Here is a 26,875-nt window from a genome sequence, read left to right as displayed (position 1 = left end):
ATCTGTCAACTCTGCACCATGCCAAAGATAGCATGGAAAAATCATTTGGCTAAAGCATCTGTTTGCTTTTCACACAGCGTTACAAAAGGCCCCAGCGGTGCCAGAAACCACGCTTTACTGCCCCTGACATTCATGCTGCTGTGTATCTTTGGTTTCAGGCCGGCTGGATTTCATCAGCCTGTGCTGCTGCTTCCTAAGTCAGGCAGAGATGACAGGTGAGAGTTTGGAAACTAATGGTCCAGAAACTAAAGATAATACTGTAATGATTACACTTGTCAGCTCTGGGCTTTAATAAAACACACAATACCCTTGTATTTACAAACATTTTCAAAATCAATTGTTCATGAGAATACACATGTATTAATATCAGATGTACTAAGCACATTTGTCAAAGCATGACTGTACGTCTTCTGTGGACTGAAACCAGAAAATTGTCACCCAGGTCATAAAAACCAGATTTCAACAGGAACTAGACTTCATGAAGGGCAGACCTGCTGAGTGATGTTTAAATACGTGTTAAGCATAGTAGATGAGAATCTTTATTTCATGTTATATGAAAATGCTTTGTTAGCTTGGGAATTTGATGATATTTCAAATGACATACTGCTAAAAGAAGAGTTGTGACATATAATCAATGTACCTGAGTATTTCTGGCTATTGACTTTAGAGAATTTTGTATATCTAAATTTAATTTAAAAAATCAGTCTGGGCTATCATAACTTTGTGTGTGTGTGTGTGTGTGTGTGTGTGTGTGTGTGTGTGTGTGTGTGTTTCTGGTGATGGAAGCTAAGGCCTCATACTTGCTAGGCAAGCACTCTACCACTTGAGCTATACACAGTCCCATTGTAATTTCATGGGATTGTGGTTTTTTAGTGCAAACAGATCAGGCCATTTCAATTAAGGAGTCTATGACTTGGAAATTTATGCCTACAGTTTGTAGCCATGCTGACTATGAGGGTTTTTGACATGTTCTACATGTAATGAGCCTATTAAGCTAACGGAAAGGATGCTGTGTCAATGCACTGCACAAAACAGTATTAGCTAGGTGGTTGGTTCCATGTATAAGTAAGTTAGCAACAAGGATGGTAATGTCTCTTGGTTGACTACTTTGAGAGAGAAAGAAACCAGAGTGATTCTGGGATGCCCCTATTCTTCCTTCCATCCCCAGAGACCATGCCATGAAATTCTTAATCTCTGTGCAGAGACAGGCGTCTGTGGGAAAGCTAACACTAATAAAAATGATCTCGGAGCTCCCGCACCACTGGTTTAACCTAAACAAACACATGTCTAATCAGTGAAATGGGGAATTAAAAATTCCTAAATTGAGGGTTTGCTCTTATATCTGTTTATAATCTCCATGCTTTAAAAAGAAAACAATACATTGCTGAGAAATGTAAGACAAAACCATAAAATATTCACACACAATTCCAGGCCTGTATAATGTTAAAGATCAGCAAAACCAGGAACTTAAATTGTAAGCAGCTTATTAGCACTCTCTCTTCCCCCCCCCCCCTAAAATTATATAAAGAATTTACTTAATTTCAGTACTCTCTACAGCTTAAGGACTTTCCATTTTCCTTCGCATTTTGGAACTTTAATGTCTTCTAAAATTGAGTGAGAGACATTCTAGAGATGTTATTCCAGGAAAGGGAAGGGGGATGTTGAAATTAAAAAAAAATTGCTAAATATTTTTAAAAAATTGCGGGACATTCTTCATACACTGTGTTAAAAGCAATAACAATGAGCTTCACACAAAGAAGTGTAAATAAAGTATGTGGCATATGTATGCATGTTGGTGTCTAGGCATGCATACATACATGTGTACATACTGAAATTTGCATTTAAATGCCTGCCTCCAGAATTCTTTTTTCCCACTCTTGCTCCTTTGTTTGGTTTCCATTACTGCAATCAGTAGTGGTTTGGAAACACTGAAACATTTTCATTTTCAAATTCTCATTTGTTGAGCACAAAAAAAGGCAAGAACCATACTAATAAACATTCTGGAGTGGAAAACAGATGGCTAAACAAATTCTTCATACACACAGGTGTTTTTTTACGGTACAGAAACAAGCAAGGACTGGGATTTCTGTATTCCTTTTCTTCAGAGCTAGCATCCATAATGGATGACTCTGCTGAGCTCCAACCTCATTTGTATTTGTTTTACCACGTTGACAAACCAGTATAATTCATACTACAGGCAACTTCCATAATGACTGAGCTTTAAAGCAGATTATTCATTTTCACTTGAAAGTGACCTAAGGCTTAGCATATTATAATAATTACAAGATTTGTGGTAAAGGAAATGGGTTTTGGCTTCTAGAAGAGAAGCCCTCTTTCAAGGGCATCCATTGATTTTTACCTCCTATATGATGTGATGTGGTTTGCCTTTTGGAACTATATCCTATGCAGTAGGTGCCTCTGCTAGCCAGATTGTCCTGTCATGTAAGGTAAAGCGGACCTACCTGTGGAGTTGAGAGCATGTCCAGGCTCCAGGAACACATTTTACCATCAGTAGAGACAGTGATGAGGTTGTGAGCATTCTGGGTCCCCACAACATTTACACAGTACACAGGATGCTGCAAAATCATCCACGTGAAGGATCAGGGGAAGACATGAAGGGAAATTATTACACTGGAACGTCAAACAAGCCAAGATCCAAAGAGTGATGTAATTCTACAACAATCCAAGCCTGAGGCCAGTTGCCACTTTTGATTTCAATCTAAAAAACACTGGCAGCAACAAAAAGTAGTGGAAATGCTTACAAACCTCACCTTGCTCAGTCCGATATAATGCAACTAAACTGCAAGGAGCTAGGGAAAAGGAAGACTAATGGGGCAGGAACAACCAGGGAGGTACATTTGGATTCTGCATATAGGCCCCACCACACAGTGTAGCTTCTAAGTTCAATGTGAGAGATGGCAAAATACAGTTTTCAAACTTTTGGAATGAACGTGTTGTTAATTCTAGACTGCAATCAATCGCAGCCCCATGGCCAAACATTTATTAGCATTCTTTTTAAAAACCAGCTATTTATTTATTTTTGTGCCAGCATTGGGGGCTTGAATTCAAGTTCTCACTTGGCTTTAGCTCAAAGCTAGTGCTCTATCACCTGAACTATATCTCCACTACTTGATTTTGGCTGGTTCACTGGAGATAGGATATTTTAATTTTGGAGCGATATGGGTGGTGAAATTATTTGTAAAATGTACCTAGTAAGACAAAATTAGGTTACTTAATGTTACTAAAAGCTAGGATGATAGATGTCTTTCACAGTAACAAGAAAGCTTAGCTTTGGACAGGATTGGAAAGGTCATTTACATAGCCTGGGGATGCCAAGCAAGGAGGTGTAGTGTTTTGTTGTAACTCTTGTAGATTATCCTCCTCTGAAGAAATTTTATGGGGTAGGCTGAAACCATTTGCAGTTGTACCAAGCAGAGAGTTAAACACCAAATGGGAGGTTAGTGTAGCATAACGTAGTAGCAATTTCGGTTAGACTTCAGGCAGCTAAGCCACCAGTGGCCAAACCACAACTCACTTGAAGCTTTTCTATGTGAACAGCTGAAAGTCTAGGTCTTACTCTTGATGAGTTACTATCCTTACTACAGAGCCACAATGACAATGAAATAATCTTTCACATGGGAAGCTGATATTATATAAAGGGTGCTTCTCAGACTATTATTATCATATAAGCTTCTGGTCAGAGAGAGTAGCAATAATCATCTATTAGAACTACTCATCTGCCTCATCCAAGAACTGGTTCAAACTCCATTTAAACCATTTTCTTAAACAGCAGCCAATTTTAATCCTAACTTCTGGGAAGTTTTACCTTCCACAAATGGGGATCATAAAGGTTCACAAAGGTACTTTTAGTGCAGGGCTCTATGAGGTCAAATAAAATGAGTCAAACTATACAATTCTTTGAATATAGAATGTTGCTTTGTTTATCCTGTCCCTGGCCTATAAATGTTGCCTTAATGTAAATATCACCAAATCCTTCAGTTGAAGGATTCCTGAGTCCAACCTTCCACATCCATTTTCTCCTTTAAATGTGCCATCATTTACTTGAGTTCCTCTAAAACTGACATTCTAAGAATGAAACTGACAATTTATAGTATGATCGTAGACTATGGAGATATGAGTAATACCAAACTGACACTTCTTGGGTGGTATTAGCCACACCTTAACATTATGTCTCTTTTTGTGACAAGTATATCATGATTTTCATTCATGCTGACAATTAGCTGAGTCTTATAGCTTTCTTATGTCATATTCCTATTGTCAACCTAAGTGGATGTACAGTGATAAGTACAGCTGAGATTTGAAATTGTTCTCCTGATCAAGTGTTTAGATGTCAAGGGAACTGATGTGAATGCAACTATAGACAGTGTTCCTTCTGTAAGTGTGGTGTTGTGGAACTTGAAGCTGTATGTAATCAAAGCTTAACTCCAAGGTTCACAGTATATAAAGCCCTGAAAATCAAACAAAAGGATGGTTGTTACAGATTCCCACCTAAAAACAGCAGATTTAGTAATGAATGAGCAGTTCAAAAGCTTCACTGTTTTGATTCAGTCTGGCTGATCCAAGAGGATACTACACTGAATTGACCTCACTTTATCCTCATGAATGAAAAGTATGGCCCAAGCATTGCAAACTTCTCTTCAACCACTGACTCACAACACAAATCACAAAACTCAAAAGGATCAGGACTTCTCAGTGTGCATTAGGAAGAGAGGAAAAATTTAGGAGAAACATAAGCCAAATATTCTTTGTTTTATTTAATCAGTATTAGTACCAGTCTGTACTTTTCTGAGTAATAAATCTTACTTAAAAGAAGAGATGTAAAGAAATCTCCACAGAAGACACTGGGGAATACTTAGTGGAGAAAGCTCTCTCTCTTTCTCTTTCACACATGCACGTGTGCGCGCGCCCGCCCGCACACACACACACACACACACACACACACACACACACTCCTTAACTTAATGAAAGAAAAAAAACCAACAGGATAGCTTATTTTTCCAGTATAGATGCCAGATTGTTTTTGTTTATTCTAGGAATAAACTTACTGTGTGGCAGAAGGATTTTGTTCTAATTATGATTTCCTGTTGTCCCAAATGCATATGTGTGGTGAGTGTGAAAGGAAATTAGTGAGTAATCTGTGGTGGGCCTCTTTTCCCTTTTTGATCCTGGTACTAATCAACCAGGCAATAATAGAAGTTGAAAGACAAACAAAAAATTAACTGGTCACATTTAGATATGGATTAGACAAAACACAGCAAAAATGGAGAAGAAATTTGGTTTTGCATTATTTTTGAACAGAACCAACACCCTTTACCTTGATAATAGTAGCATTTTATTGTGATGGCAAATTCTTAGGTTACTTGGGAAAGAATTATTAACTCTTTGGAAGAACCCCTGGATCTGGATACCTTCTATAGCTTATTGCTAAATATTCTAACATTTGGAGTTATAGTTTTTGACATTTTCACAAGGTATGTTCACAAATGCACCAGAGATTCACATGGGGGCAAGAAATGCTTTCTTGCTAGCTGAGAAAACATCTGCATGAAGTACAACTTCTCCTGGGCCACAATTTTCTGTTATTAGGCTGGAGAAAGGGTGGGTAAGAGTAATTTCTCAAGATTCCAAAGAACTAGCTTCACCTGCATATGTCTTTGTTGTCAATCAAAATTAGGAGTGACTGGGTATTTGTCATTTTCCATTGTCAAACTTAGAAGAGCAGAAGAATCTTCCTCCTCCTGTTCTTAGCTAAAACAGCTAGCAGTCCCTTTTCAAGCCAGAATGCTTTTGAGGGCACCAGATGAAATAAGTGGAGCAACCACATTAAGGAAATGGAAAACTGTGGCGCTGTATCCTTGGGCATAAATTGGGCATTTCAGAAAAAGAACATCACCTATCCCAAATGTCAAGGAAGCAAGGATTGACAGAGACATGTCTGTCTTCTCATTCCTAACAATTGCTATACACACCTGTCATTCACTTAAAGGAAATGACAGAGCAGTTGTCTTATGAACACCGTACTGAACCTCTTCTACTAAATTATGGGTAATGGTTTTGAGATGTTGACTTTTAACCCTAGGGATTATATTGTCACTGTAGACTTTATGTTAAGGCTTATACCACACATTCCAGAATTTAAAGTCATAGCACTCCCTCAAATCACAAACAGGAAAGATCTGTTGCAAATGTTCCATATATCATCCTTAAGCATGAAGTCTTATACTTTATGGTCTGTTTTAAAATAATATAAATGTGAAGTGTTGCTTTAGAAATAATTCCAGGGCTCTCGTCTAAAATTCCGCGGTGCCTTTTATTTTCATTTGTTTTTGTTTAGTTTTAACCTCTTCACCAGAGGAGAGTTTTTGGGAGACATCAGAGGAGAGTTTTTCTAGGTGCTAGATCTTGCAGATTAAAATATGTCCCTAAAGCTAATGCTTCCTTCACTTACTCTTCTCTCGGTTTAACTTAGGACACAATCACCATCAAGCAGATACTTTGAGCTTGCGTTTACTGTCAAAACCTGTATTATATGAGCCTTATTGTTGTAGTCTTTCCCTTTCAGGAATTGTGTAGCTGTTAGAGATGACTCACTGTGTGTGCAGCAGCTGATAAAGGTGTCCGCTGGACAGGGGTCCTTCGATGACTTCGGTTGTCCCAGAGGACAATCTGGCCAGAGTAAGTCCCACCAACCACCAAGTTAGGATGGAAACGAGCAAAGCAGACGGACATCACAGAGGACTGGGGAGAAAAAAGGAGAGACATACACTGCAGAATGCACTATTTTCTGGAATACACTGTAGAAACTGCTGTAGAATACATACTTTTCTTTTGTTTCATCCTGACAGGAAAAATCAGTTTAGTAAGCCTTAGTAAGTCTTGAAAAACTTAGTAAGTCTTGAAATGGTGACATGTATCGTTAGTAGGAAATTTTGTACATCAGCACAGGACTTTCTTTTGAGAGGTCAGCCAATGGTTTCCCCCCTGCAATTTGAAATTTGAAGTCTTGGCCATGTCATCAAATAGGCATAAAACCTATCTTGAGTCCATCACTGTTCTGTGGTCTGTAAAGTTTGCTCTATGGACAGTTCCCATATCTCAAGTGGAATTCCAATAGAATCAATATTAATTTCCCATGAGACCCTTGCGAAGCAAATCTTTACTCTGAAAGGCAAGGCCACATCAGGTTATAACATGTGCAGTTCTGGGAAAGGCAGAGTAATTCTAGCTTCAAGTACTTTAACATGGGATGTTTTTCCTTTTTTTTTTTGGCTTAATCTAGACTTCTAGGAAGTATACCAGCCTCAGACTGATCCAACTAGCTCCTCCCAATATTCCTTCATCTCCCATGGGCATTCTCCTTGACCTTTATCCTGCCCACTTCAGACAATTCTTAATGTTATCCTTTGCCTATTATAAAAAACAGCCCCAAATGGATTTCAGTTCAACTCTGCCATGGTCTGTCACAGCATCACAAATGTGGCTTCTGAAAATCCACAAAAGACAACTGGGATCTGGGCTCCTGGTAACTATGGTTACTACGAAATTACTTAGTGGATGCACTTAAAATCAGACAAGCCATGGTGCCACTATGTTAAGCCCTTTTAAATTTCTGCAATGCTTTCCATATTGCCAGGTTATCATTTGCTTTCTTTTACATGCATTTGATTTTGTTCAGTTATGTTCAAGGAATAGTCAATGAGAATTTACTGTGTACAAGAAAGGCACATAGCAGGTGTGGCAAGGGGTGAAGTGAGGGGGAGATTTGCTTTAGAGAAAGGGAGAAGAGGACAGTAAAGGTAGTTGGGGACATCTCCTGGGAAGGATGTAGGATACTTGTTATCTATGTGGAAACTCCAGCCACCAAAGAGAAGAAACAGACATTTCTGAGAAAGGCATACAATATTAAAAAGGAATGAGAGGAGGAAGAAAAACAGAGATAGTTGAATGAATGACCTATAGTATGATATGAGCCTTGGAAAGAGCCTTGAAAGGAGCAGCTAAGAAGTTTAGCTGAAGTGGCCTCAAATGGCACTATTTGGTGTTTATTCCTGAGGACAATGGTGAAAAGTCATAAATTGATGAAAAAAACACAGATGAAGGTTGATGTCTGTAACTGATAAGCCCAAAAAATAGTGATTAAAGAAAAATAATACCACATTTTTTTCTGACTGGTAAGCTAATGTCCATTTTTGACAAATACAAAAAAAAGATCTAATAGCCTTTCACTTCACAGTCAGACTCAGACTCACAGATATTCTGAGGTAAGATAAAGAATGTAGACTACTTTCAATGCCATGTTTGCCTATTTTCAATGATTTTCAGTTCCAATTTCTTGAACATGGTTCGATGAAGAACATACCCATGCCCCAATCTGGTTTTCATAAAGCTCAAGAATAACTCTCAATAATGACACTGAATTAAAGAAAAAGAAAATAATTCTGGTCAGCTTCTTGTTTTACACATCCCACAGAAATGATTCTTAGTTTTCAATTGATGAAATTCTTATGTTGCATGAACTGTGTTGGGAGTTTTTTAAAGGCTTCAGAGAGACTTAAAGTTATCCAGGTGCAATCAACAATTAAATTTGCCCCTGCTAAAATCAATATGGGAAAAGGAATGTCATACAATTGGGGGAAAAATCCAGAATTCAACCACTTGATTGCTTTTGTAGTTTAGTTAAATCTCAGAAAATATTCTAAAGCTTTATAGTTTATTGAGACACTACAATAGAGCAAACCAAAGAGTATATTTCTATGAAACTGAAACACATAGTTTGCGATCAATTAGAATCCAGTTCAACCAGGTGAAAACTCTAATACTTATTTGTTCATTTATTCATTCAGTCATTCATTAATTCATCAAAGACTTAGCAGTACTAAACCATTTCAAATATCACAACCCCCCATATCTAGAATTCAGAATTCTATTTAAATTTGATAAGCAGTGAAATTCATGCTGAAAAAGGAATCATACTTTGGGGTACTAGAATTTTGTGACCAGAGTTTACTTTATATTTAAAAACCAATTTCTATAAAATCATGAGCAATAAGAACATAATTAAAACAAAAAAATTATCTTCCCAAGTATTCCACCTTCTCTCCCGACCCCGCTCAATCTCTCAAGTTACCTAGTTACATTTTCATGTACAAGCATTGAATTTTATAACTGTATTCACCCACTCTCTTCTTTTCAGACAAATTACTTTTCTTATGTCTGGAAGATGAAGAATAGTTTGACCTTCAGTTTCATTTTTCTATGAGACAAAACTTCTCTAGGTAGCCCAGGTTGGCTTAGAATTTGTGATCCTTGAGAAGTGAGATTACAGTTACGCATCACTATTTCAAGCAGTTTCATTTATACTCTAACCTCAACACTTCCATTATCATATCAGTATATTATATTTGAATGTCTAAATAAATACCATATAAATGTCCTATCTTCTAACGGTGTGTATTCAATATGTGTATATGGGTATGGATAGCTATATCTGTATCTATATTCAACATAGATGACCAGGCTACCCCACCCTCTACATGATTATGATCATTCATGCGGAAACCCCAACCGCGGTATGATCTTGGTTCCTTAGATGTAAAGGATGTAAAGTCTAGAATCAGTCTTAAGATATTTAGAATTTCTTGAGAGAATTTATGTTTTTAGTACCTTGATGTTTGTTGTACCAGTGGCAAACATTTGGATGACTGACTTGATTTCCTACTTTTCATCCATACGTTTACAGTTCCTTAGACTTACAGAAACAGTGTTCCATCTAAATCCTGGCTTGGATAGATCTCTTCCACTCATGGAAGTTTCCAGCCTTCTCAGAGTGTGGAATTACTGGGCTACCCTGGTGTTCACAGAGCATGACTGCAATGTTCATTTTCACGGAATTTCCTGTCAGTAAAAAGTGCAAATGATGCTATCCTGTGACTTCAAAACAATTGGATAACACTTGTTGAAAAAGTGGTCTTGTTTTATATTAACAGTGTGCTTTCTGAAGACCAATTCATGGAAAGCAATTCTGTCAAAAGTATTATTGATATTTAAAGTACTTCCTTGCTTTTGTAGATATGCAAGCTTTTATATGAACTCAGTTATTCAACATTATAATATTGTACTAACTAAAATGTGATTAATAAAATTTAGATAAATAAGATTAATTAGAAGAAAAAGTTTCTTTGGCTTATCCTGGCCTCTGTATACTCAAAATTTCACCTATTTTACTCTTTATTTTATCCCTTGAAAATGTTTGAGCCTTAGACTTATTTTGAAAAATTATGTACGGTCTTCAGAAGTTTTTATCAAATAGTTTGTATGGGTGGACAATAATTATAAAATGGGTGAGAACTATGGACAATGTTAACCAATTCATCAAAGTAAGCATTCCTGACAGTACAATTGAACTCTGTTTTTACAAAGGTAGGGATCTCATTGATGTGGCCATGTTTTTTGGTCAAATCAGTGGCCTAGAAACATGATAAGCCTATCTGTTTAAAACTTGATGTAAAACTGGCAAGCCTGACTGAGTACATTCCAATACACATAACACAGAGACAGGGCTCCATAGGAACCATTATTTTCCAAGAGGATAGCGACGTATTTTGATGGTTTGCACCACACTGTTCCTTCAAATCAGGACACACAGTGCTTTGAGATTATGTTGTAAGGACCAAATCTGCTCTACTGGCAATTTTTTTTTTAAATTGATGTGCCAAACTGACACATTAGCTCACTCCTGAGGAAACTTGGTTTAATTTTTAGCCTTGAACAATCTGCACAGGTATCGCTATGATGCCTTCCTCTTACCCATATTGTCACACGTCTACAAATTAACCCTCTAGGCAGGGTTCCACAGCCTCATTATTTTTGTCCATTTGCTGCTGGCATTCCACAGAGACAGGAGGGTGGTGACTCACTTTGAATGTCTCCCTTCACTCACTGCACACTACTGCATTCAATTCAAAGTCAGCCCAAACCCCTCTTTAAGTGGCAGAGAGGCTGTTTTCTATTTTGTAGAGCTAATCCAGGCCAGCTTAAGAATCATACTTCTCCTTAACCGCAGACCCAAACGCCCAGGGCGAACAGCCTTCGGTCATTGCTGGTTGGGAAGCTCACCCCCTAGGTTCACATTTGATCTGGTTGCCCGTGTCCTTCCGTGGGTGGCACTCTGCCTACTCCTCAGCCATCATACCTGATGGCTGAGGAGTCCTTCAAAAGCATCTCCTAGTTCAAGTACCATCTTTTCTGGGCAGTGGTTGCTCCCCAGGGAGGAAAAAGTCATATTGATGCCATATGCTGTTTAATGGTGGCTGATATTTTGTTTGTGTAAAAGCAAATGCTTAGCTGTCAGGAGGCTGTGAGTCAGACAGATTAGATCCTTCTGGCTACTGGTGAACTGGTATGTATTTCTACAAGTGCCTAAAAGACCCATAGCCAAATTTCTCTTGCTAATGGAAACACATGCAATTACAGAATATTGATGGGGAAAGCTCATCTTCTTGGTGATTGAGTAACACCAGGCTTCTGACATTGCAGAAGGTATGAAGGTGATAAAGTCATGGGTTGGCAATGAACTTGTAGATGGAGGGAAAGGATTTAGTTTCTTTAGAGGTTTCTCTTTTTGTCTCTATTTATCCAAGGATGCATACTCCATCCTTCTAAATGCTAAGAGGAGTGACAATCCACCCAAACTTACCACCCCATTAATGCCAGAAGGAAAGATGGAATTAGCTTGTCTGCTACTTCTTGACTCGGTTTATACTAAAAATATTAAAGTAGTTGGTTCTAAGACCTTATTTTCCACAGTTTCAAAAGCAATTATCCTGGTTACCTTTCTTGGATATCCATGGAATCACACCTTTCATGGCTAAGACTCTCCCATCTACCTAAGGCTGGGCTGTGTACTGAGAATATGAAAGGTAGGATGGAAATCAAATTGTGATCCAGCTTCACACATTCTAGGAGAGCTATAATTCATTTTCAAAAAGAATAATGTGTGCTAGTGAGGAGGCTATGAACTAACATGCACCTTTTATGAATTAAAATTAAGGCTTAGGTATATCACATTCATTGGACTAGCTACTATTAAAAGCAAGAAAAACAACAGAACATAGCAAGTATTGTTAAGGATATTGAATTATTGGAATCCTTGGTGGAATATGAAGTGGTACAAAACAAACTAATATGACAGTTCCCCCCAAATTATGGATATATGTTTATGGATATATGCCCCCAAAGAATTAAAAACAGAATTTCAGTGATATTTATGTATTTATGTTCCCAGCAACATTGCCCATAAAAGTTAAAAATAATGCAACTGTTTCTTAATGGATGAATGAATAAGACACAGTATATACACACAAAGAATCCTCTGTCATTGGACATTTGATTTACTTCTTTTTGACAATGAGGACTAGTGTCATTATGAACACATGTGTACAAGGTTTTGTGCAAACTAACAAGTTCAGTGATCCTGGGTATTTATCTAAGAACAGAATTGCTGGGTTATATGGTAATTCTATGTTTAACTTTTATAGAAATGCCCAGACGTTTTTCAAAATGATTACATAATTTTATTCTCAGTAGCATTATGATAATTCTATTTTCTCTACATCCTTACCAGCATTTTTATTTCCCATAAACATATTTATGACTTTCTAAGAATTTGTATACATGTTTAATGCAAATTAAAACAAACAAAGAAAAATAGACCCTATTTTTGGGTCCTAGTTAGGTTCCACTGAATTGGAATCTTTAGGTAAGAGGACTTGAGATGTATGTAGTAGCCCAATTGTTACTATCATGGAGAATTTGGGAACAGTACAATTCTAAAGCAATTACTTAGTAGAGTACCATTGGGTACCCTACCCAATGCTCAGTACCATTGTGGGTTGGGTTTTCCTTTGTGTCAATAAAGGCCTGCAGCTAGGATTTTTTTTAAATTTAATTTTATTTCTTTTTCTTTTTCTTTATGATTTATTGTAAAGGTGCTGGAGAGTGGTTATAGTTACAAAAAGTAAGCTAATGAGTACATTTCTCCTTTCTCTCTCTGTCTTTCTTCTTCCTTCCTTCCTTTCTTTCTTCTTTCTTTGCCATTCCCCTCCCTCCCTCCCTCCCTCCCTCACTTCTTCCCTCCCTCCCTCCCTCCCTCCCTCCCTCCCTCCCTCCCTCCTTCCTTTCTTCCTTCCTTCCTTCCTTCCTTCCTTCTTTTTAGATTTTTTTTTTTTACCAGTCCTGGGGCTTGAACTCAGGGCCTGGGCACTGTTCTTAAATTTTCTCACTTGAGCCATAGCACCATTTCCAGTTTTTTCTATTTATGTGGTACAGAAGAATCAAACCCAGGGCTTTGTGTATAGTAGGCTAGAACTCTATCAGTGGGCCACACTCTGTGCCCCACATTTCCTTTTAAACATTGTTACCCCCTCCTCATTTTCTCTGGTTTACCACTCCCTACTCCCCTCCCTTGCAAGTGGTAAAGTTCATTTCCAACATTGCTAGTGAGTATCATCATTGCACTAGTTCATCGTTTGTCCTGCTGTTCCTGTTTTTTTTTTTTTTAAATGGAGCTATACAACTATCTTCACAACTAGCCCAACAAATATGTACTGCTCTGCTAGAACATTATTGCTCCATTTCCTTCAAGGCTATTTGCTAGTTTTAATGTCTCACCTTGCTTCCCTACTTCATTGAATTGATTAGACTTTTAGAAAATGGTAATGAAGATGAGAGTGCAGGTCTAGGCTCTTGTCTCTTCCAGCATCACTCCCCATGGGATACAGAGTGTCCTGGAGTTTTCTTGGTTGTTGGAAGCTTAACTGTTGTCATCACTATTACCTCTGATTACATGACCGATAGTTATGGGGGTATTCCAGTGTTTTGGAGAATCAACTTAGTTTTAAGCATTTCTTATTGGGAACTAATATTTTCTCTCCATTTTATTTTCAGATTAAGAAATGTAGGTGCCCATTCATATGGAAATGGAAAGAGTTACTTGGCGAAGTAGGCCAGAACCTCATTTGTAGTAATTAGAATGTGCCTACAAATCTACAAGCAAACATAATGGACAATAAAAGACAAAAAATTAACCTGGAACATTGTGTATACATGTATTGATTTGAAATAGAAAAGGGAAGAGGGAAGCAAGATGATTGGGAGGGGTGCGGGTAGGGAAATGGGGACAAAAACATGAAAAGGGGTATCAATGTTCAAGAAGTAATGCACTCACTATCTGACAAATGTAACTGTAACTCCTGTATACATTATCCCTACAATAAAATTTAAAAAATTACACTTGGGCATGATGAATTAAGCAGGCCTCTAAATAGTCCCACAGGAGACCAAAGGAGGATATTCAAGAGAGATTTACAAAGGCTCATATATGCACATGATCAGAGATGATGATATTCATCAAAATGAACTTTAAGAATGGAAATAAGAAGTTTATTTTAGTTTGGTTTTTTTTGTGTGTGTGTTTTTGTTTTGCTTTCCCCCTTTGTATTCCACCCCCCACACTGTTTTTGATTTCTATGCCTGGGAGAAGGGGCAGCACAGAAACAGTGGGACAGAGGGTGAACTAAGTCAGCAGTGATACTCACCAGACACTACATTGACATGAACTATGTAACTTGTTGGGGAGGGGTGGTGGGTGGCAAAAACTGGGCACCGATGAAGGAAGAGGTGACATTGTTCAGAAGGAAATGTACCCATTACCTGTACATAACTGTAACCCCTTGGTACATCATCTTTACAATAGAGTTTTTTTTTAATGTGAAAAATGTGGCAACCAGGAAAAAAACAAAAAGAGGAAAACAGAAACCTAGGTTCAGAGAAGGAAGTCATCATCTTAAGATCAAATGAACAGAAAGGAGCAAAGCTGGGATTTGAACTAAAACCAGTCTGCCTTCAAAGCCAAAAAAGACACCATATAAAAAAAACGTTGAATACGAATGCGCTTTTTCTTTGTGATTCATGATCCTTACTCGAGTACATCTATCTGAATTCCTCACCACCAGCACAGGAAGTGATCATCACAGGTTGGACCTCCTGAGTGCCACATGACAGAGAGCGCTTGTGAGAGCCTGCTAGTTATAGGGCCCTTAGCAACCAGTCACTGACCTCTTTCCCATTGGGTTTCTGTTGCTAATATAGAGATCACTCCTCTCTCTCAACTCCAAGCCTATCAGTCGTGACAGGTGACAACAGAGCTAATTAGTACGATTGTGCTGATATTTACTATGACGTGCATATTCCTGCTGAGAACTGATTGAGGCCAATTAGTCATTTCTTGAGAGTCTACTGAGCAGCTCCCAGTGGGGGAAAGTAATCCGGTCACTTGTGACAACTTTTGTGTTTACCATCACTGGGTTGGGAGAAATTGCTTTGTTTCATCTTGTCACTATGCCACCAAACTGAAAAATGCCTTTAGAAGATAAACAAACCCCAATCTCACTCTCTCCCTCCCTCTCTCTCCCCCCTCTCTTTCCCCCCTCTCTCTCCCTCTCCCTCCTTCTCCCTCCCTCTCCCTCTCCCTCTCCCTCTCCCTCTCCCTCTCCCTCTCCCTCTCCCTCTCCCTCTCTCTCTCTCTCTCTCTCTCTCTCTCTCTCTCTCTCTCTCTCTCTCTCACCATTTTCTAAGTCAGCACATTTCTTTTTGGACAATGTCGCCCCTTCCTTTGTTCTCTTTCAGTTTTTCTTCCCTCCCATCCTCACCCACGAGTGGCATTGCTCATTTTTAACACAGTTTGTACTGAGGACCACAGTTTCTATTGAGGACCACTGCTGCATTTCCTCTCTGTTACTGCTAAAACTACACTGCCAACATATTCTGTTATTACTGCAGTTTAGTAAGTTTATCACAACTAAATAACCACTATTGACAAATTATAGCTATAGATATATATTGATATGTTATAGTTAACTAAAGCCCATACTTTATTCAGATATGCTTAGCTTTTACCTAATGTCTTTTTTCCTGTTCTAAGAGCCCATTCAGGACAAGAATTCATGTTACACTTGACCATCCCTAGGTCCTTCCAGGCTCTGATCACTTCTTGGATTTCCATTATATTCATTCTCTTTACTTTTCTTTTTATCTTCTGCAGTACCAGGATTTGAATTGAAAATCCTGTATCCAATTTTTAGAAAGGTACTGTACCACTGGAACCACATCTGCAAGTATTTTTTCTTCTGCTTCACTTATGTTTTTGTTTCATATTATGACAGTTCTACCTATGCCTTTCCTGTATCTAGGAATACAACCATGAACCATCAAGTTTATGTATTGAGATAGGGGCCTCACTACATCTCAACAAATAAGCCAAGCATGGTTTTATTTTTGCCTGGGCTGGTCTTGAGTCATAATCCTCTAGGAACCTCTGCCTTTGTAGTAGCTGGGATGGCTGCTGGGCTTCATGCTTTTCATTGCTTTAAGGAGAACTTTGAAGCATATTCCTTGGTTTGGTATTGCATTTTTTTTCTTCCTTAAGATTAGGACAGTACAACAATAGATCTTTTTAGCTTGCACAAAATATTCTGAATGAAAACAAAGAAAAGGTCTAAGAGTTTGAGACGTTGACTTCAGTTGGCAAAAGATTATAATGCAGTAGTGTTATGATTATGTATCTAGTATCATCCATCTATCATTTATTGATCATCTATCTATTCATGTGTATCTGATGTGTTCAATTTTTATAAGTTTGTTATTCAGGAATTTAACTGTGAATAAAATTAGGTGAGGATATGACATCATACCTGATAAGAACGGTCACTGATATACTCTCAGATCAAAGAAGTTTTTCCAGTGCAGTCTTCTAAACATTTAGAAAACTTTATTGTTATTTCTAAGACATAAGAAACCCAACTTGGGGCCGGGAGTTTGGCCTAGTGGTAGAGTGCTTGCCTAGCATGCACGAAGACCCGTGTTCGAGTCCTTGGTACCACATACTTAGAAAAAGCCTGAAGTGGTGCTGAGGCTCAAGTGGTAGAGCTCTAGCCTTGAGAAAAATCCAAGGACAGTGCTCAGGCCCTGAGCTTAAGCCCAGGACTGGAAAAAAAAAGAAAAAAAAGAAAATAAAAGAAACCCAAGTTGCTATGCCTAGGTTACAAGTGAAGCAATCCAAGTTGAGAGCTACCGTTTGCTTTTAGGAACAAAAACAAGAAAGAATAGAAAGAGATGATGATGTAGACTGCAGTTGTATGTTAAAAAATCATTGTCTGCCTTCAAATCAAGTGTGTATATCTTGCTTAATTAAAACTAAAGGAAGTTGATATACTGACATTCACCTCTTTGATTTATGTGTGTGTGTGTGTGTGTGTGTGTGTGTGTGTGTGTGTGTGAATTAGGGAGCACAGATTACTTTATTCATGAAAGAAAAAAGTTTCAGTTTGTAGGAAAGTGTAGGCAGCATTAACTTCACTGCTTGTTAAAACATGAAAGATTAATAGCAAAAAAATAGAGGAAGAATTTTGAATGTCTCCAGTTCAGTGTCTTCAAAAACACTCGAGGTTTTAGAGAATAGCTCACCCAACCACATGAAAGTGTTGCTAAGGGACTCAGCCACACGACTGCCCCACTTTTACCATCAAACCATCTTCCTTGAAGTGCAGCCACAAATTAAATTTATTTTTATTGAATAAATACTAAGTCCGTGCAAAGGGGGCAAACACAGCATCCAGAAATGGGGCACCACACCCTGGCAACACTGATAGAATCTGTGTGTAAGAAAAGGATTTTCTTTGGGAGGGGGGGTGTGTGTGTGGCGGGAAATGGGGACAAAAAATATGAGAAGGGGTATCAATATGTGAGAAGTAATGCATCTACTACCTGGCGAACGTAACTGTAACCCCTCTATACATTACCCCAACAATAAAAAAATGATCCTTTTGTTGTCTATAAGCCAGGGCAATAAAAGGAAGAATTCTGTTATCAGCTTTGTTTGTTTTTCATAAGATTAATATTAAATAGAGTAATTGGATTTAAAACTGACAATGTTGGTGATAATGTGAAAATACAATTGAATGATAGATTTGTGTCCTCTCTGTGGACATTCTTTTTTTTTTTTTTTGCGAGGGGGGAAGGTTTGTAAGATTCAAGTTTGGGGCCTGAGACTGAAAAAAAAGAGGAAAATGGAGTCTCCATATGTCACTGAGCAAGCACCCCTCCTGGTAAAATGACACTGCATTTGGAGGATCCACCCTACAGGTCATGGAATATCCCATATTAGATCATGACCAAGCCATTCAGGTCAGAAATTACAGAAGAAGCATTAAAAACAAGCCAGTGTTCCACTATGCAGAGGCTCTTCACATGGCTTGTCTGAGTTACAGGGGTGACTCTACTAGCCTTGGACAGCCCCAGAATCAGTTGAATAAGTGGGATTGTTTTAAATGAATAGGTTTTAAACAATAAAAGGAGGGGTTGACAGATACATTATAATATTAAATGTATATGTGTGTGTGTGTGTGTGTGTGAAAAATGAACTAGGTAATTTGAGAAAAAGGTGGAGCTGGGACAGATATGGAAAGAATGATGAAGGGGGAGTGGGGGAGGGTTATGGATCAAGATGCCTTGTACTAATGAAGTGACATGTTGAATTGAAAATTAATTTAAAAAACTGACCTATATTTCAAGGCCAACAAAATGAGCAAATAGGTATTTTTCTTATTTCAAAACTATGGTTTATTGAGAGAGACAAGGGAGAATGGAAAAGGTAACGCTGATCAAGATTCATTGTTCTTGTAAATGAGCAGATTGAATGGAGACCTCTTTGTACTATTTAAAGATTTAAAAAATAAATAGAAAACCTACGGTTATACCTATGTTAGAGAAGCAAATGAAAGTTCTACATCCAACAAAGTAATATGGCAGAAGTGCTTTAGGCATAGATTTTCTTTTCCTTTTGCCTGGAATTACTTAGATATGTTAATGACTGAGACACAGAGGTAAGAATTTTATCTACTTTGGCTGCTCATTTAATCAACTGCTACCCTGCAGTGTGGAAAAGGACTTGAAAAAAAAATAATTGGGTTTAAATTCATGCTACACAATCTTTTCCAAAGATAGGAATAAACTGATTTCTGTGCTAACTACCCAGTCATAGCTCACTGGTCCTCTATTTCCTTCCTTTCACCTTTTTCCAGAAGAATCTTTGATGTTTTGCATGAAATCCAGAGACTGCCACTGACTTGAGTGTGAAGAAGGACAGCACTCATTTTCTAAAGGTTCATCTTCTAAGCTGAGTTTCTTGGAAAAATCAAGGGAGAAGTAGAGTAGGTATTAAGTTCTGTAGAGTTCAACTGGAGCTAGCTTTGAAAGGGAAGGGCAAATAAACAACCAAGAGACACGGAACATGAGTGAATAAAAATTCTTTTAAGATCAAATAATTAAATTTATAGCAATTCAGGAATTTTTCTTAGTCCACAGGTAAAATATATCTTAGTCATATGTTTTAGATGCACAAATTAAAGGGCATTTACACAGTTTGAAGTTTCCAGATCTGGAAAGAGAGCCTAGAGGTGTATTAAAGATTGTCAGTGTCAGAGTCCTGATTCAGAGCCTTTTGTTTCATTGAACAATGTAGGTGATAGTATTGCTCAGCTGGAAGAAATGTGATCATAAATTCCTAAATTATGGTAGTATGGTGTGTCTGATATGCATACTGATCAATTGTCAAAATGGAGCAAAATATTTTGCTTCCTGCAAATCTAACTAAAAATATACAAGGCAATATTTTTTGCCATCTTACCTAAAAAAAAAAAAACCAGCTGAATTCACATAAAGAAAATAGAAGTAGCTTCTAGAATAACTTGTGTTTTCCCATTCATAGATTTGTGATTTGGAGTATTTCAGTCTTGGAACTAGCCGTAGGTTTGACTTACTAAGCACCTAATCTCTAAGGGGTGAAAAGATGTCTAGGGATCCTAGGAAACCAGGAGCAATGTAAAACCAGATAATGAAGAGTTAAGAAAGCCTTCTCAGCCTGCTAATGAACTCCATCCTGCCCTGTTGAGACCACCCTCCTTTTTAAAGTAAGAGGTAATTTAATATGCATGAAACTCAGTTGTGTTTGGTTTTCATCCAATCTCTGTGTATCAGTGTGATAAATTATAATGAGTTGTCTGCTATACTTCACAAAATGAACACAAAAGACTTGAAGAAACAGGTCCCAAGCTTGACTTTCCAGCTTCCTTTGGATAGATTTTACTTTATTCTAGGTCATAATCCTCCAACAATAAAGAAAACATTTCTTATAGCTTTCTCATACTAGAAGTTATATGTTTCAAGCCCTCTTTGATGAGATCCACAGTTGTTGGCTTTCTGTTGAAAGCAAGGCCCACACTTGAAAATGACACCAATGGTGAGACCAGCCAAATAACATAGTAAGAGAAGGAACATGGCCCCTTCAGATTCCAAGGGGTTTCTTCACATGTCCAAGTTCCCTTTGTAATCCACACTGCATTCTAGGAAGTAGATTAGTTATAGGCACTCCTCTTATTTCAGATTCTGAAAAAGGCACTTGGAGTCAGGGCAATCTAGTGTCTGTTTGGTAAAGGGGCAGAAACTGAAAAGGAAGACAGAAACTCAAATTCTGAAAGAGTTCTCTTACTGCAGCTGAGCCATTGTATTCCTATAGCCTTTCTCCTTTAAGATCTAGTTTCTTCAAGTCAGAGTCACTGCCCCAGAGTAAAGGCCCTCTTCCTTTCAGTTACTGACTTAGGAAGTTCCAATTCTTCAAAAGTCAACAATAGAACTGTTCTCCATAGATGCTTCTTCCAAAGTGAATATTCTGCTGTAGTCAGTGGACAACAGAACAGCCTTGAAAGTAATGAATTTTGTGTCAGGAAGTGACCCTTTCCCCGCAAAGTAGAGGTGGAAAAGTCCCAGGACTGGTCATCAAAGTTTATTTTCTGTGAGGAAATCATGTTAATTTTATCAGTCACAATTTTTTATTGGCAAAATCAACTATGTTTGTTGGACACTTCACTGAAGCAAGATTTCGGCTGCTTTTCCTCTGATTGGTTGTTGGTTTCTGTGCAGAAGAGTTTCTGAGTTATTGGCATTGGTTTCCTGATGCAGCTCTAACAAATAGTAGATACTTAGAATGTTAAAGCAACACAAATATTATTTTTCTTCTAGAGTTTGGAAGGACCAAAATGGAGAACTTGACAGGGTTGTATTCCTATTCCTCTAGAGGAGGAAAGATTTTTTTTCTGTCTTTTTAGCTTCTAGAGGCCACCCTAATTTCTTGGCTTATATTTACCTTCTGTTTTCAAAGCCATCCATGCTAGTAGTTTTCAGCCTTGGACTGCTTCATTTTTCATCACTTCTTTTTTTATTAAAGAATTTATTAACATTGATTTTTACATCATATTTTAAATGACAAGTTTAACAAACAAGTATTCAATAAGGGAATCTCTATTTACAATCACTGGGACTTAGTATTTAGAACTTAATCAAAATTAGGCTAAGGGTTTGTATGTCCTAGAAACATATTAATTTAAGAAATAAAAAATTATGTCTATAGAGTCATAGGTTTTTATGTCTATATAGTTATGTTTATATTTCCATTACCATGTCCATAGCATTGAGTATGCAAATATTGAGTCCTTGCTCTTGCACTCTTTGGATTTAATAGCCACATATTAAGGATACCATGCACCTTTTGTTCCTTAGGTCTTAACTTGTCTCACTCAACATGATTTGCTCTAGATTCATCCACTTCCCTGCGAATACCATTATTTTATCTTGTCTGTTGGCTATGTAGAATTCCATTGTGTATATATACCACATTTTCTGTATCCATTCATCTGCAGTAGGTCATCTGGATTGTTTCCATCTCCTGGCTATTGTGAATAGTGCAGAGATGAACATAGCTGAGCAGGTGTCCTTATCATATCTTGGGTTATGATGTTCAGGGTAGATGCCCAGAATTGGTATGGCGGGATCGTAGGGAAGGTCTATTTTTAGTTCTTTAAGAAACCTCCACACTGCTTTCCAGAGTGGCTGAACTAGTTTACATTCCCACTAGCAGTGTAGTAGGGTTCCTTTTTCTCTACAACTCTGCCAGCAACTGTCACTGTCTAAGTTCAAAATCTTGGCCATTCTTGTTGGGGTAAGGTGGTATCTTAGGGTTGTTTTTACTTCTAGAATTAATAAACTACTTTAGCAAAGTGGCAGGATACAAAATTAACCTTCAGAAATCAGTAGCCTTCTTGTACACCAACAATACACAAACAGAAGGCCAAATCAAGAAAATGATCCCATTTGCAATAGCCCCCAAAAGAATAAAATACCTAGGAATATATTTAACCAAAGATGTAAAGGAATTATTCAATGAAAACTATAAAAGCCTAATGAAAGAAATTAAAGAGGACACTAGGAAATGGAAAGACATCCCATGCTCATGGCTAGGGAGAACCAACATAGTGAAAATGGCTATACTGCCAAAATTGATATACAAATTCAATGCAATCCCCATCAAAATCCCAAAGACATTCTTCACTGAAATAGAAGATATAATCCAAAGATTCATATGGAACAAGAAAAGACCTAGAATAGCCAAAACAATTCTAGGCAAAAAGAGCAATGCTGGTGGTATTACAATACCAGACTTCAAACTCTAATATAGAGCCATAATAACAAAAAACGCTTAGTATTGGCACAAAAACAGACCAGAAGATCAGTGGAACAGAATAGAAGACCCAGAAATAGAACCTATAGGCAACTTGTATTTGACAAAGGAGCTAAAGATATACAGTGGAACAAACACAGTCTATTCAATTATTGGTGCTGGCAAAATTGGGCAGCCACATGCAGAAAACTAAAAATTGACCCTAGCCTTTTGCCATGCACAAGCATTAACTTAAAATGGATCAAAGACCTCAACGTCAGACTGGAAACCGTGAAACTGCTACAAGATAAAGTCGGAGGGACACTGGAACTCATAGGCACAGGCGAAAGATTCCTGAACAGAATCCCAGGGTCACAACAGATTGGAGAGAGACTCGATAAATGGGACTACCTAAAAATAAAAAGTTTCTGTACAGATAAAAACATAGTCGCAGAGACAGCCAACCAATTGGGAAAAGATATTCACCAATAATACATCTGACAAATGCTTAATATCCAGTATCTATGGCAACTTAAGGAACTAATCCCCCCCAAAGCCAATAAGCCATTCACTAACTGGACAAGAGAACTAAAGAGAGACTTATCAGAAGAGATTAAAATGGCAGAAAAGCATATGAGAAAATGTTCATCATCTATGGTCATAAAGGAAATGCAAATAAAAACAACCCTAAGATACCACCTTCATCATTTCTTTGAGAGAGAATTCCTTGCCTCTTTCTTTCACATAAAAGGATTCTCATGATTACTGTCCCATCCAGCAAACCCAGGATAATCTTCCCATTGCAAAATGCTTAATTTAATCACAATTGCATAAATTGTTCTGCCTTGGTAGATGACAATCTCAAGTCTTCTAGTCCTAGGATCTGGATGACTTTGGGTAGTAATTATTCTGTCTACTAGAGTATTCAACAAATATTGGATAAGCTTGTTATTATTTGGATAAAATAATAAATGAATCATTTGATTGTGTGAAGGGTTAGGTAGGTCCCATGACATACCATTAGCCACATGCATACTGTATACTTTTGATCCCTCCTCGACACACTTTGTACATTCAAGATAATGTCCTCCTGACCCTAGGTTTTGGCTCAAAGACATATACTCTGGTTCTATTATATTTTCTTTCCCCTGATAGAATTTAAACCATTGTGGCAGATTTTTCTAATCAGACTATGTGAATTGCTCACTGTCACCTTAAGACGGGTAATGATGGAGCCAAAGTAGAGATTAAAGGCTCCTTTCTACATCCTTTGTATTCTATCTGCTTTCTCCAATTACCCCATTTTCAAATAAATGAACTACGAAGAAAGAAGTTAGTAATGTTCAGGGAGGAGTGAAGGTAGTTATTGGAATCCTGCTAGCAAAACCCTGGATTCTGCCATTATTAAAAAACCTCAGAGTGGCATGTCTTCTTTCTCTAAATAAATCCTTGGATTCCAAGTAACATTCTTGGGATGACTCTCTCAGCTATCAGCCATTCCTTCAATCACAGTCCATACTTTCTTCGGAACTATTCAATTTTATCCTCAGGGCATAAAAAATACAAGAAACTACTTCTCATTACCATGCGATCCTCTTTGAATGAATGAAGATAAAATTCCAATCTGGGTTGGGCAGATAACCTAAAGGGACATACATTTTTAAAATTTTTATTGTAAAGGTGATGTACAGATAGGTTACACTTATATAATCAGGTAATGAGTACATTTCCTTTTGAATTCACTCTCCCATCTTGTTAAAGGGACATATTTTTATTTTAACTTTTGCAATTGCTTTGAAGCAACTGGCATTTTATGCTATTGTTGGGGCACTTAGGTTAACTTCTTTACAGAAACAATTGCAGAAATCCTTTCTTCTCTATAGCTTATCTGTAGAATTCAGAAATTATTTTCATCCAGTGAAATTTCTATCAACTGTTTCCACAGAATAAGTACAAAGGATTAAAAATCAATTGAACATTGTACTTAAGTAATTTGAGAAAAAGACAAAATCATTAAGAGTCAGATCTACCCACACATCACTTCAGGTTTTGCTACTTGACATATTTTATTTCTTTAATAAGAAAATAAATTAATAATTAAACTAATTAATAATTAATAATAAAACTCCCAAATTTAGTTATTGAAGAACCCAAGAGCAAGTAGATATTGTTTATTGGACTATAGGGAATAATTGTGCACAATTCACAATATGCAAAGTCTCTTGAGCAATTTTCTCCATGGTTTTAGTAGGCTGTTGGATATTTACCTCCCACGAACTGAACATATGACCAGTATTTACATAGATTTACCACGAAGACTGGGAATTGCTATGGGGAAACCTTACTTGAGAATAAGCAAAGCCTTAGTATAGTTTTAGTTAATTAAAAATTTAATTACTGGCCAGAAGATTAGCCTAGTGGTAGAGTGCTTACCTAGCATGCACTAAGACCTGGGTTTGATTCTTCAGTACTACATACATAGAAAAAGCCAGAAGTGGTGCTATGCAAAAAAGTGCCCAAGGACAGGGCTCAGGCCCTGAGTTCAACCCCAGGACTGGCAAAACAAATAATTACATGTTCAGACACATAATTCTTACAAAAGAAAAGAAACTGGAAGAATTGATATGCATGGAATTAGTAGCATTTAATAACAAGGAATAGAGAAAAATAAGTACAAAATTAAATTGAATTATAAATAACTACTTCCACAGTCAGAAAATGTCAGAACTTAGTGCAGTGATACATTTCATAAGGCAAATGTAAGGAACTGTAGAGTTCTGCTGTGCTTGTATGTCAAATCAAAGTTAATGTTCAATAAACAGGTGAAAAGGCTAAAAAAAAGAAAAGAAAGAAAATAAAAGTTTTACCCAAGGTAAGCAGACCAGGAAGGCCATAAGAGTTCTATTTCCCTGTATGATTTTGGTAATTACCCCAGTTTTCCACCTTCATTCCAACATGACATGGGCTTTAGCAAGCTATAAGTTGTCATACATCTGGAAGGTTATTTTAAAATACGTTCAAAATGTTTTGACTACATGATACCAAGCATCTGGCAATGTGAGCTTCTCTTAGGTATTTTTACTCTACAGATACTCAGCCTTGCATAGATAGTCATTGTGCCAGATTCTAAGCTACAAGATTTATCTATGGGAGAATGAAATACATATGCAAAGTAAGGCTCTTCTAATTTTGATTAGGTGGGTTTAAATTAATAATGCTAGCAGAGTGTCCCTCCTTTCTGCAACCTTCAAGTTGTATCCTCCCTCCCTCCTTCTCTTCTCTCTCTCCCTCTCTCCCTCTTCCTCTCTCTCTCTCTCTCTCTCTCTCTCTCTCTCTCTCTCTCTCTCTCTCTCTCTCTCTCTCTTTCTCTCTCTCTCTCTTTCTCTCCCCCAAAGTCCTTCTGTGGACTATGTTGGGCAGGCCCTCCCCAAGACAAGTATCTCTCAAATGAACAGTACCCACTCGCTGTTTAAATAATAATCGACTTCAATGGTTTTATTTCAGCAAGGATAAGGAAAAGCTAGGCTTCCACCTTCCCTGCCTAATGGGAACCAGCTTGGGGAATACCTGTGGTTCACCATCCACCCCCACACCATTTTCAGGTTCCTGAGGTGGGAGGTAAGGCATTCTTCATGTGAGGTCGTCTTCCTCCTAATATGAGCTAGCTCAGACTCCCAGAAGCATTTCCACTAACCAACCCAACCACCCATATGTCCACCCCTCTGCCCACCTTTCACACTGTGCTAAATTAGCTGATGTCAATGGCTGGCTGTTTTGAGAAAACTATTCACAAATATTTTCATTTCATCTATTTCATTTCATTCTTCCTCAGATCACTTTTGTTCTAGGGGAAGAAGGACAGATTCCTCAGTGGCAGAAAACAAGCTGTATTTGTCATTGGGACTAGGCATTTTGTTAGATGCTAAATATCAACAGAATTTTTTCTGGATTAAAATGTAGTTTGCCTTAAGTGTTGAAGTAAAGATCATGACTTCAAGCATAACACAAAAATTAAACAGTCAAGTCTTTATGAACATAAAGAGTGCTCATTATTTGGATGGTATAATCTAGTAACTTCATGTACAGCATGGTGCTTCTGGTAAAATAGGAAGACTGGGCTTATTATGAACTTTAGAGGACAGTGTGTGCTACCTTGCATGGTTTGGGCTTCCCTGAGATAATGCACATTTAGGTGCAGAATTACATTGTCTCCATCTCTATGGGATATGCCCTCCCTTGGTTATCTAC

At 37.7% G+C, this 26,875-nt stretch overlaps 1 protein-coding gene across 1 annotated transcript in view; it reads right to left on the bottom strand.

Moving 5' to 3' along the window:
* Dync1i1 (dynein cytoplasmic 1 intermediate chain 1) overlaps positions 1-26,875 on the bottom strand; it is a 266,609-nt gene that overhangs the window by 60,688 nt on the left and 179,046 nt on the right. The window contains exons 11-12 of the mRNA XM_090333142.1: positions 6,613-6,759; positions 2,463-2,576 (exon numbers count right to left, since the gene is read on the bottom strand). Of these exons, the coding sequence (XP_090189268.1) occupies positions 2,463-2,576; positions 6,613-6,759 (261 nt within the window). The remainder of the gene's footprint in view (positions 1-2,462; positions 2,577-6,612; positions 6,760-26,875) is intronic.

Source organism: Megascapheus bottae, chromosome 5 (genome assembly GCF_031878675.1).
Source record: "Megascapheus bottae isolate mThoBot1 chromosome 5, mThoBot2.hap1, whole genome shotgun sequence".
In the NCBI taxonomy this organism is placed as follows: Eukaryota; Metazoa; Chordata; class Mammalia; order Rodentia; family Geomyidae; genus Megascapheus; species Megascapheus bottae.
This window is presented reverse-complemented; position numbering and strand designations above follow the sequence as displayed.